The sequence below is a fragment of the Salvelinus fontinalis genome, chromosome 28, assembly GCF_029448725.1.
Source record: "Salvelinus fontinalis isolate EN_2023a chromosome 28, ASM2944872v1, whole genome shotgun sequence".
Taxonomy (NCBI): domain Eukaryota; kingdom Metazoa; phylum Chordata; class Actinopteri; order Salmoniformes; family Salmonidae; genus Salvelinus; species Salvelinus fontinalis.
Window position 1 is genome coordinate 48,657,723 of NC_074692.1, and position 13,534 is coordinate 48,671,256.

The window sequence follows — 13,534 nt, forward strand, 5'->3', positions numbered from 1 at the left end:
ATTTAGTTACTCGCCTCCATAACTGCGTGTCAGATGGAGGCTGATGCACGTGTGTCTTTATTGCCAGGGGACAGGAGAGGTAGATGGGGATCCAACCAGCACCTCCTATCATGCAGTCAGGACAGCGTGTAGCGAACAGCGACAGGACTTGATCTCTTCACTCTCACTTCTGTCTGACAACTCTACTCTGCCTGGCCCGGCCCGCGTGCACACGCCCTTATCAGATGCACCTCGCGCCTCTATCACTTTGAGGAGGTAAAGTAGTGAGACTGTGTGTGACTGACTGACTGGCTGACTAACGGTGTGAGAAATGAATGGCTACGGATCGCCCTACCTGTACATGGGGGGCCCAGTGACCCAGGCCCGAGCGCCGCTCCAGAGGACCCCCAAGTGCGCACGGTGCCGGAACCACGGCGTCCTGTCCTGGCTGAAGGGCCACAAGCGATACTGCCGCTTCAAGGACTGCACCTGCGAGAAATGCATCCTGATCATCGAGAGGCAGCGGGTCATGGCGGCGCAGGTGGCGCTCCGCAGACAGCAGGCCAACGAGAGTCTGGAGAGCCTCATCCCGGAGTCTCTGAGAGCTCTGCCCGGCATCACGGTGCCTGGACCCGGCGAGGGGAACCAGGGCCTGCCGCCCCGTTCTGGAGGAATGGACCTCCTATGGACTTCGAAACAGACTGCCAACATGCAGGGTAAGATGATGATAATAATAATCATAATAAGTACATTCATAATACGCTTTTATTTAAGCCTATAGGTTTGATTTATGAACTTTTATTGATATATATATATATATATATAACTTTTATTCATATATATATATATACATGTATATAAATCATTACAAAAATATATCTCAAACCTGCTGTATTTTATAAAGTTACAGCAAAACCTATACCTGAGAAAGAGCCGACGTTTGGACAATTTAGTTAAACATGGGTAGCCTACATTTAGGCTATTGGCTGCAAACTGGGGCTAATGACAACACTGCAATGGCACCATTGCAAAACGCATTGCATTAGACTCAAAATTAAAATAAACAAGAATAGCCTTTTATTGTAATTATTTCTTTAAGTTGTCGGCAATTTCTTTATCATAGATATTCAAGCTATTTATTAACTTTCTAAAACGACAAGCGTCACTACATAAAGGCAGTCAGCTTTCTTTTCATTAATATAATGTTTATACGGCTGTTAATTGGTTTGAGAAATGAAATGAATACAGACGTGATATTGTACCTCACAAACCAAAGCATGTTATGGGTGTTGAACCCAGGGCTTGTGTCAGCGGTGGCCTACCTTACAGAGACACATTCATAGACATTGGTCATTTCCAGAACGCTATATCCAACAATTTTTCGCATTTGTGTTTTTTTTAATGAGAAATTAATGTTTTTGTGTTTGTAAAATACAGTGTTACTGCCCTCCTAGTTTTTATTCATAGATTTTTACATCCCCTCTACAAAATGCTCAGTCAATTATGACCCAATTTGGGTAATTTCTGTAACCCAGCGCTGCGTCACTATAATATCTACCCGCCACTGGGTTGTTTTGACCAAGCAGAGGGTTGCTTTTTACTCTTTAGCTGGGTTATTGTTATTCATGTATTTTTGACCGAGCAGTAGGTTATTTCTTATTTTATTGCTGTTTGTTTTCCTACCTTCTCTCTATTAAATCATTTGCTATTTTTATAAAGGTACTTCTAACAACTACAATCAATGTCACAACGTTACTAGATTCTATGACATTCTTAAAATGACATATGGCCAATAATGAAAATTATAGATAAAATATAAAATGTTTATTTTCAGATATTAATTTCAGCTATAAAATGAAGTCATACAAAAGATAAACAAATGAGGGACACACATAAACCAAAACTTTAGAAGCGCAATGCACCGTTTGAAAATCACAGCAGCCCTACTAATTAAAGCCGAGGAAAGGGGCTGAAGAAAAGTAAATCCTTTACCCTCTACTCCCCTAGCAGGTATCCATGTAAAACAACAACAACGAAACATAATGTATTTTGCTCCAGAGCCGGCCCTTTGAAGGCCGGGGAATAGAGGCGATTGTCCCGGAGAATCAGAACGCAGGGTTCGAGTCCCGGGTTGTTTGTGTCGCCTGGCGGAGATTTTCAGCCATATTTGTTCCAGCCTGAAGATGAGAGAATATGAGTATACAATACTAAACAATAATCAACACACACACACACACACACACACACACACACACACACACACACACACACACACACACACACACACACACACACACACACACTTCTGTATGCAAGACCTTAATCTGCATTGGGTTGAGTCCAGACAATGTGCATGGTTTACGGTGTTGTAGTACTGAGTCCGGTCCCCAGACCACATATTGAGTGTCTCGGTCTTGATAACCGACAAACTCAACTCCGTGATGTACGATGGAGTTGATCTGCGATTAGTGTGACCGGACTGGAGCTCCGACGACACATAAAATGAATATTTCAGCACAAAGAATAGGATAATGTCATGTGTAAATGCGAGCTATTTCTTGGGTGCTGAAATCCGTAGTTTTTCCTACATTTTTTAAAATCGCGTTGGTACTATTTTCACAAGTATGTGGTACATTTTCACAAGTCTTAGTACAAAACATAAAACTGGTCACACTTGTAACGCAGCCAGTCCTTCATTCAAAACCTGTCATTGTGCATTTATTTGGATTGTAAACATCTATCACCACACAACCATTGATTCAAAATATACGTTTATTGTGAAATGTAATGACAACATTGGTTTAAACGCCAAAACACAACATAATATCTTTCAATTTAGTCGTTTTAAATACCTGTTAATCCAATAGCAAAGATGTTTCAAGATACCTTTTCAAATCGTCCTTAGAAGAGCTGAAAGTAATATGCTGCAGTACTGTAAATTACACCGTTTTCACATTAGACAATACACTTACATTACCCAACAAAATTGACAATATATCATTTCCATAATCGATCCAATGTGTCATCAAAGGTGTGATCAGTGAAGACATCCTCTACAATCATGCATGTAAAAAAACATTTTATTTTTCAGACACAATTGCAACATAGGTGTGCTGTCAGTAATCGAATGTAAGAAATTAAATTAAACAAATTAAATGAAATGAAAATAAAATATAACGTTTAGCACGCATTAATTTGCATCAAGTCTGTCTTGAGCATTTGGCCATAAATTCTCATCACAGTCTATGCACCGCGGGAAAAAATATTTTGTCATGGCGTATCCAAGCTTGACATTGGGCTGCATTGATGTCGTCGCATGCCTCATTCATGGCCTGCTGAGAAAAAACATCTCAATAGGGTTGAGGAAAGGAGAGTATGGTGGCAGGTACAGGGTCACGAATCGGGGATGGGCTCAAACCACGCCTGAATCACATCTGCATGGTGGAACCGGACATTGTCCCACACAGGTCTGCTCAATTTCTGAAACACAACGAGCTGTGTAGCGTTGTAGCATCCAAGTAATGGCCTACATCTTAAAAACATAATCTCCAGACATAGCTGTGGACATGGAGATATTTCCCCAACGCTGTCCAGGCGGTCACCCGTTGGCCGATGAGGTTCCGCCACGGCATCTAGTTGTTGTCAGGTTTAAGCCTGATTCATCAACGCTGGTCTAAAGTAGCGTCAAGCTCCATCACCCTCTGAAAATATATTTTGGTTAGTTATTTTTACAGTTTAGTTCCAATATGATATTTTGAAGTAGCATGTGCATCAAATAGTAACAGTATTTGTAATTTTAAATTAACATTTATTTAACTAGGCAAGTCAGTTAAGAACAAATTGTTATTTACAGTGATGGCCTACCCCGGCCAAACCCTCCCGTAACCCGGACAACGCTGGGCCAATTGTGCGCCGTTCTATGGGACTCCGATCACCGCTGGATGTGATTTAAAAAAAAAATATATATATTTCACCTTTATTTAACCAGGTAGGCTAGTTGAGAACACCTTTATTTAACCAGGTAGGCTAGTTGAGAACACCTTTATTTAACCAGGTAGGCTAGTTGAGAACACCTTTATTTAACCAGGTAGGCTAGTTGAGAACACCTTTATTTAACCAGGTAGGCTAGTTGAGAACACCTTTATTTAACCAGGTAGGCTAGTTGAGAACACCTTTATTTAACCAGGTAGGCTAGTTGAGAACACCTTTATTTAACCAGGTAGGCTAGTTGAGAACACCTTTATTTAACCAGGTAGGCTAGTTGAGAACACCTTTATTTAACCAGGTAGGCTAGTTGAGAACACCTTTATTTAACCAGGTAGGCTAGTTGAGAACACCTTTATTTAACCAGGTAGGCTAGTTGAGAACAAGTTCTCATTTACAATTGCGACCTGGCCAAGATAAAGCAAAGCAGTTCGACACAAACAACAACACAGAGTTACACATGGAGTAAAACAAACATACAGTCAATAATACAATATAAAAAGTGTATATACAATGTGTGCAAATGAGGTAGTATAAGGGAGGTAAGGCAATTAATAGGCCATAGTGGCTAAATAATTACAATTTAGCAATTAAACACTGGAGTGATAGATGTGCAGAAGATGAGTGTGCAAGTAGAGATACTGGGGTGCAAAGGAGCAAGATAAATAACAGTATGGGGTAGTTGGATGGGCTATGTACAGGTGTAGTGATCTGTGAGCTGGTGCTTAAAGCTAGTGAGGGAGATATGAGTGATACAGCCCGGGATCGAACCCGGGTCTGTAGTGATGCCTCTTGCACTGCGATGCGGTGCCTTAGACTGCTGCGCCACTCAGTCCTCTAAATAGTGCAGTTGTTTCACCCGGTCGTTGTTTCTCTCAAAAGGCAACAGGTGAACCTCTTTCATAGAAACCTGCTGCCTCTTCAAAAGGCAGGCCATCGTTGGAAGGCTGATTGATGCCACATTGGAAAAGGGGTCATCATTCTCCTCAATGGCCTGCTATGTCATCCGCCCACACTAGTCACAGCTCAACTCCATCGTCGTCGAAGCTACAGGCCGTCCACACTAGTCACTGATCAACTCCATCGACGTCGAAGCTACAGGCCGTCCACACTAGTCACTGCTCAACTCCATCGCCGTCGAAGCTACAGGCCGTCCACACTAGTCACTGCTCAACTCCATCGACGTTGAAGCTACAGGCCGTCCACACTAGTCACTGCTCAACTCCATCGACGTTGAAGCTACAGTCCCTCCACACTAGTCACTGCTCAACTCCATCGACCTCGAAGCTACAGTCCCTCCACACTAGTCACTGCTCAACTCCATCGACCTCGAATCTACAGGCCGCCCACACTAGTCACTGCTCAACTCCATCAACCTCGAAGCTACAGTCCACCCACACTAGTCACTGCTCAACTCCATCGACCTCGAAGCTACAGTCCACCCACACGAGTCACTGCTCAACTCCATCGACGTCGAAGCTACAGGCCGTCCACACTAGTCACTGCTCAACTCCATCGACGTCGAAGCTACAGGCCGTTTACACTAGTCACTGCTCAATTCCATCGACGTCGAAGCTACAGTCCACCCACACTAGTCACTGCTCAACTCCATCGACCTCGAAGCTACAGTCCACCCACACTAGTCACTGCTCAACTCCATCGACCTCGAAGCTACAGTCCACCCACACTAGTCACTGCTCAACTCCATCGACGTCGAAGCTACAGTCCACCCACACTAGTCACTGCTCAACTCCATCGACCTCGAAGCTACAGTCCACCCACACTAGTCACTGCTCAACTCCATCGACCTCGAAGCTACAGTCCACCCACACTAGTCACTGCTCAACTCCATCGACGTCGAAGCTACAGGCCATCCACACTAGTCACTGCTCAACTCCATCGACGTTGAAGCTACAGTCCACCCACACTAGTCACTGCTCAACTCCATCGACGTTGAAGCTACAGTCCACCCACACTAGACACTGCTCAACTCCATCGACGTTGAAGCTACAGTCCACCCACACTAGTCACTGCTCAACTCCATCGACGTCGAAGCTACAGTCCACCCACACTAGTCACTGCTCAACTCCATCGACGTCGAAGCTACAGTCCACCCACACTAGTCACTGCTCAACTCCATCGACGTCGAAGCTACAGTCCACCCACACTAGTCACTGCTCAACTCCATCGACCTCGAAGCTACAGTCCACCCACACTAGTCACTGCTCAACTCCATCGACCTCGAAGCTACAGTCCACCCACACTAGTCACTGCTCAACTCCATCGACCTCGAAGCTACAGTCCACCCACACTAGTCACTGCTCAACTCCATCGACGTTGAAGCTACAGTCCACCCACACTAGTCACTGCTCAACTCCATCGACCTCGAAGCTACAGTCCACCCACACTAGTCACTGCTCAACTCCATCGACCTCGAAGCTACAGTCCACCCACACTAGTCACTGCTCAACTCCATCGACGTTGAAGCTACAGTCCACCCACACTAGTCACTGCTCAACTCCATCGACGTTGAAGCTACAGTCCACCCACACTAGACACTGCTCAACTCCATCGACGTTGAAGCTACAGTCCACCCACACTAGTCACTGCTCAACTCCATCGACGTCGAAGCTACAGTCCACCCACACTAGTCACTGCTCAACTCCATCGACGTCGAAGCTACAGTCCACCCACACTAGTCACTGCTCAACTCCATCGACGTCGAAGCTACAGTCCACCCACACTAGTCACTGCTCAACTCCATCGACCTCGAAGCTACAGTCCACCCACACTAGTCACTGCTCAACTCCATCGACCTCGAAGCTACAGTCCACCCACACTAGTCACTGCTCAACTCCATCGACGTCGAAGCTACAGGCCATCCACACTAGTCACTGCTCAACTCCATCGACGTTGAAGCTACAGTCCACCCACACTAGTCACTGCTCAACTCCATCGACGTTGAAGCTACAGTCCACCCACACTAGACACTGCTCAACTCCATCGACGTTGAAGCTACAGTCCACCCACACTAGTCACTGCTCAACTCCATCGACGTCGAAGCTACAGTCCACCCACACTAGTCACTGCTCAACTCCATCGACGTCGAAGCTACAGTCCACCCACACTAGTCACTGCTCAACTCCATCGACGTCGAAGCTACAGTCCACCCACACTAGTCACTGCTCAACTCCATCGACCTCGAAGCTACAGTCCACCCACACTAGTCACTGCTCAACTCCATCGACCTCGAAGCTACAGTCCACCCACACTAGTCACTGCTCAACTCCATCGACCTCGAAGCTACAGTCCACCCACACTAGTCACTGCTCAACTCCATCGACGTTGAAGCTACAGTCCACCCACACTAGTCACTGCTCAACTCCATCGACGTTGAAGCTACAGTCCACCCACACTAGACACTGCTCAACTCCATCGACGTTGAAGCTACAGTCCACCCACACTAGTCACTGCTCAACTCCATCGACGTTGAAGCTACAGTCCACCCACACTAGTCACTGCTCAACTCCATCGACGTCGAAGCTACAGTCCACCCACACTAGTCACTGCTCAACTCCATCGACGTCGAAGCTACAGTCCACCCACACTAGTCACTGCTCAACTCCATCGACCTCGAAGCTACAGTCCACCCACACTAGTCACTGCTCAACTCCATCGACCTCGAAGCTACAGTCCACCCACACTAGTCACTGCTCAACTCCATCGACCTCGAAGCTACAGTCCACCCACACTAGTCACTGCTCAACTCCATCGACGTCGAAGCTACAGTCCACCCACACTAGTCACTGCTCAACTCCATCGACGTCGAAGCTACAGTCCACCCACACTAGTCACTGCTCAACTCCATCGACGTCGAAGCTACAGTCCACCCACACTAGTCACTGCTCAACTCCATCGACCTCGAAGCTACAGTCCACCCACACTAGTCACTGCTCAACTCCATCGACCTCGAAGCTACAGTCCACCCACACTAGTCACTGCTCAACTCCATCGACCTCGAAGCTACAGTCCACCCACACTAGTCACTGCTCAACTCCATCGACGTCGAAGCTACAGTCCACCCACACTAGTCACTGCTCAACTCCATCGTACATCATGGAGTTGAGGTTACTTAGCTTGGTGTTGGATACATTTTTACTCGGTCTTGACTCTGACTTCGTCTCGGACAATGAGGACTCGTGATTTCTCCCCGAGACCAGCCGAGACCAGTGGAGTAAAACAACCAGATTTACAGTCAGATAAGGTTAAGAAACCGAGACATCCCACTCCCTAATTTTTCTGGTCAGGGCGTGGCCGCTCTGGTCTACTTATTTCCCATGCCGGCAGAAGGGGTGCCCAAGATATGGTAGAGCAGGGGTATCAAACTCATTCCATGGAGGGCCTATTGTCTGCAGATTTTAGTTTTTTCCTTTCAATGAAGCCCTGGACATCCAGGTTTGGGGAGTTCCAAACTAATTAGTGACTTAAATTCATCATTCAAGTACAAGGGAGGAACCAAAACCCACAGACACTCGGCCCTCTGTGGAATGAGTTTGACACCTGTGTGGTAGAGAAAGGAGACATCTCACCAGCTATTTTCTTCTGGTCGGGGAGGGTGGGGAGAGGATAATAAATAGACCAGAGCCAGCTGTTCCCTCTCTCACCTGAGCATGTCAGAGATTATGGAGGAAACGTGAGCATGTCAGAGATTATGGAGGAACCGTGAGCATGTCAGAGATTATGGAGGAAACGTGAGCATGTCAGAGATTATGGAGGAAACGTGAGCATGCCAGAGATTATGGAGGAAACGTGAGCATGTCAGAGATTATGGAGGAAACGTGAGCATGTCAGAGATTATGGAGGAAACGTGAGCATGTCAGAGATTATGGAGGAAACGTGAGCATGCCAGAGATTATGGAGGAAACGTGAGCATGCCAGAGATTATGGAGGAAACGTGAGCATGCCAGAGATTATAGACGAACCGTGAGCATGTCAGAGATTATGGAGGAAACGTGAGCATGTCAGAGATTATGGAGGAATCGTGAGCATGCCAGAGATTATGGAGGAAACGTGAGCATGCCAGAGATTATGGAGGAATCGTGAGCATGTCAGAGATTATGGAGGAAACGTGAGCATGTCAGAGATTATGGAGGAAACATGAGCATGCCAGAGATTATGGAGGAAACGTGAGCATGCCAGAGATTATGGAGGAAACGTGAGCATGCCAGAGATTATGGAGGAAACGTGAGCATGCCAGAGATTATGGAGGAAACGTGAGCATGCCAGAGATTATGGAGGAAACGTGAGCATGCCAGAGATTATGGAGGAAACATGAGCATGCCAGAGATTATGGAGGAAACGTGAGCATGCCAGAGATTATGGAGGAAACGTGAGCATGTCAGAGATTATGGAGGAACCGTGAGCATGCCAGAGATTATGGAGGAAACGTGAGCATGCCAGAGATTATGGAGGAAACGTGAGCATGCCAGAGATTATGGAGGAAACGTGAGCATGCCAGAGATTATGGAGGAAACGTGAGCATGCCAGAGATTATGGAGGAAACGTGAGCATGCCAGAGATTATGGAGGAAACATGAGCATGCCAGAGATTATGGAGGAAACGTGAGCATGCCAGAGATTATGGAGGAAACGTGAGCATGTCAGAGATTATGGAGGAACCGTGAGCATGTCAGAGATTATAGAGGAACCGTGAGCATGCCAGAGATTATGGAGGAACCGTGAGCATGCCAGAGATTTCATGACATATTAATATCTTATTGACTATTGAAACATGGGCTTCCTTCCTTTCTCGTAACCTTAGTTACCTACTGTCCTTTGCTTTAGATTAAAGGTGCATCATGCAGAAATCGCCATTTCCTGGTTGCAAAAACTCTAATAGTTAATTTCAGTTTCTATGACAAAACAAGCAAGGATAGTGTTGAGAGTCATTGTACGATCTAAACCACTGTGAAATATATTTTCGAAAACCAAAAATATAGTATTTCCAGCTGTTTTGAAGCTGGTGTACGAAACCCAAAGTAAAAGATGGTAAAAGCAAAAAAAAATAAGAACGGGAAGCATAGAAATAGTGCACATAGAACAGATCTACATCTTCTTAGACTGGCTTTCAATGAGAATGACAGATCCATAACACATAGAACAGATCTACATCTTCTTAGACTGGCTTTCAATGAGAATGACAGATCCATAACACATAGAACAGATCTACCTCTTCTTAGACTGACTTTCAATGAGAATGACAGATCCATAACACATAGAACAGATCTACCTCTAATGAGAATGACAGATGTATAACACATAGAACAGATCTACCTCTAATGAGAATGACAGATCTATAACACATAGAACAGATCTACCTCTTCTTAGAATGACAGATATATACCACATAGAACAGATCTACCTCTAATGAGAATGACAGATCTATAACACATAGAACAGATCTACCTCTAATGAGAATGACAGATCTATAACACATAGAACAGATCTACCTCTAATGAGAATGACAGATCTATAACACATAGAACATATCTATAATTCACATTTGTGTGAATTTGGTCAGTTGCGCAAAAAGTAACATACTGCATCTTAAAACATTTCCCAAAACTTTGTTGCTTGTAAGAATTTCCGGAACATTTTACTTTGACACCCAGTATCATAACACGTTATGACACAGTCCAGTCATAACCATGTCATATTATGTCATAACAGCTGACATAACTTGTTATAACTGTTATAATATGGTCATAACACATTTAGACCTGTTGTGACATATATTGAGTTATTTCATATCTGGTTATGACACCTACATAAGTGTCAAAACCCACAGAACCTACCACACAAGGCAAAACATCCCATTACACCATAGCCTACATGTCAACAGTATGTTATATATATATATCTATTGACCAGATTAAATTAACATTGTTAATGCGCACATGTTGACGTCAGACATGTACCTACCCCAATGCTCTGTTTCTGATGACTGGGATGAATGCAGGAGCAGGACAAGACACCCTCTTCGTGACTGAGGACTGACATAAGGGCCTATATGTGACAGGCCTATCTGGCTGATATGATCGTGATGGTCATAATTGATGAAAAAAACATGACTGTAAAGAATTCATTATAACAGCAACAAAGGAGTTAAGATACAAACTTTCAAACGAAAGGTGTAAATATATCGGTCATGACAGGGTTATGACAATATTATGACAGGTTATGACAAGTTATGTCAGCTGTTATGACCCATTATGACATAGTTATGACATCGTTATCTTCTTATGGCTGCATGCGATTTGACAGCAGCCAGATAAAGTGGAGGGCACCAAATAAAAAAGCAGAAATCTCATAATTAAAATTCCTCAAGCATACATGTGTTTTATATCATTTTAAAGGTATTCTGGTTGTTAATCCCACCAAAGTGTCCGATTTCAAATATGTTTTTCAGCGAAAGCACTACAAACGATTATGTTGGGTCACCATCAAACCACAATAAGCACAGCCATTTTTCCAGCGAAAGATAGCAGTCAGAAAAAGCAGAAATAGAGATAAAACTAATCACTAACCTTTGATTATCTTCATCAGATGACACTCATTGGACTTCATGTTACACAATACATGCATGTTTTGTTTGATAAAGTTCATTTTTATAACAAAAAAATCTGACTTTAAATTGAAGCGTTAGATTCACTAGTTCCAAAAACATCCAGTGATAGTGCATAGCCACATCGTTTCAACAGAAATACTCATCATAAATGTAGATGATAATACAAGTTATACACATGGAATTATAGATATACCTCTCCTTAATGCAACCGCTGTGTCAGATTTCAAAAAAACCTTATGGAAAAAGCAAATCATGCAATAATAAGCTCAGAACAATAGCCAAATTAGCCGCCATGTTGGACTCAACAGAAACCAGAAAATACATGATAAATGTTTCCTTACCTTTGATGAACTTCATCAGAATGCAGTCCTAGGAATCCCAGGTCCACAATAAATGCTTGATTTGTTCAATAATGTCCGTTATTTATGTCCAAGTAGCTACTTTGGTTCACTCCTTCGGTAAACAATTCCAAAGTCAGAAAGCGCCTCCACTATAACGTGACGAAATGTCCAAAAGTTCCGTAACAGTCAGTAGAAACATGTCAAACGATGTACTGAATCAAATTTTAGAATGTTGTTAAAATACATCTTGAATAACATTCCAACCGGAAAATTAAATTGACTTCAGTTGAGCGATGGAACGGACGTCCTACTCATGTGAAGGCGCATGGTGAATGCATGATCAGCCCGTGGAAGTGATTTCTCATTCCTGTCTCCTTCGGCCCCCCTTCACATTAGAGTCATCAGACAAAGTTCTGTTGACTATTGACATCTAGTGGAAGCCGTAGGAAGTGAAAACTCATCTATATCTCGCTGTCATTTCAATTGAGAGCTTGGTTGAAAATCTGACACCTCAGAAACAATTCAAACAGGAAGTGGAACTTCTCAGGTTTTTGCCTGCCATATGAGTTCTGTTATGCTCACAGACATAATTCAAACAGTTTTAGAAACTTCAGAGTGTTTTCTATCCAATTTGAATAATAATGCATATATGCATTATGCATAATGCATATATTAGCAACTGGGACTAAGGAGCAGGCCGTTTAATATGGGCACCTCTGTGCACCTTTCATCCAAACTACTCAATACTGCCCCTGCAGCCATAAGAGGTTATGACACTGGATATCAAGTAAAGTGTTACAGAATGTTCTTTTTTTACTGGTAGGGAAAAGCTGTAACATATTTTGTATTTTTATCTATTATACACCTGTTTGGGTTAGTGACAATTTATAGGGTGGATGACCATTCTGAATGTCTGCAGAATCCATATGTTGTTCTGAAATATGAACATAGAAATACTGGACATTTTCTAATTTATTATGGTGCTGATTTGACACAATTATTAGCATGGTCTTGAATTGGACACACATTTTTCTGGTCTCGGACTTGACTCGTCCCCCTCCAGGGTCTTGACTTGGTAATAATGTGTAAATGTTGTACAATCCAGGTGTGGAAAGCTCTTAGATTTACCCAGAAAGTATTGACTCAGGAGTGTGAATACTGATGTAGGTGGTTATTTCTGTATTTCATTTTCAAAAAAATAATAAAAAATAACTAAAAACATACATGTTTTATTTTGTAATTATGGGGTATTGTGTGTAGATTGGTAAGAAGAAAAAATATATATATTTGGAATTCAAGCTGCAACACAACAAAATGCGAAATTAGCCAAGGGGTATGACTACTTTCTGAAGGACTGGACCTTCACTGGTGGTAGAAGAAGCATCCTCAGGGCCATGCCGCCTGTACTATCTGGGGGACAAAGACAAAAACGTTTAAGCGGAGAGTCAAAATGGATTGCCTAAACTTGGATGAACATTTGAGACACTCCTTTCATATCAAATGTAGCTAGCTAGCTAGAGATAGCCACCTAAAGTAACTGTGTCTGTATCCAGACTGAGACTAGCTAGCTATAGCTACCTATAATAACTGTGTCTGTATCCAGA

General features: G+C 43.5%; 1 protein-coding gene across 1 annotated transcript; it reads left to right on the forward strand.

The window, feature by feature from the left end:
- The first annotated feature begins 228 nt into the window (after positions 1–228).
- On the forward strand, positions 229–13,001 carry LOC129825796 (doublesex- and mab-3-related transcription factor 3-like). The gene is made up of 2 exons (XM_055885938.1): positions 229–695; positions 12,994–13,001. The coding sequence occupies exons 1-2, from the start codon at positions 311–313 to the stop codon at positions 12,999–13,001; spliced, it is 393 nt and encodes a 130-aa protein (XP_055741913.1). The 5' UTR covers positions 229–310.
- Positions 13,002–13,534: the final 533 nt, after the last annotated feature.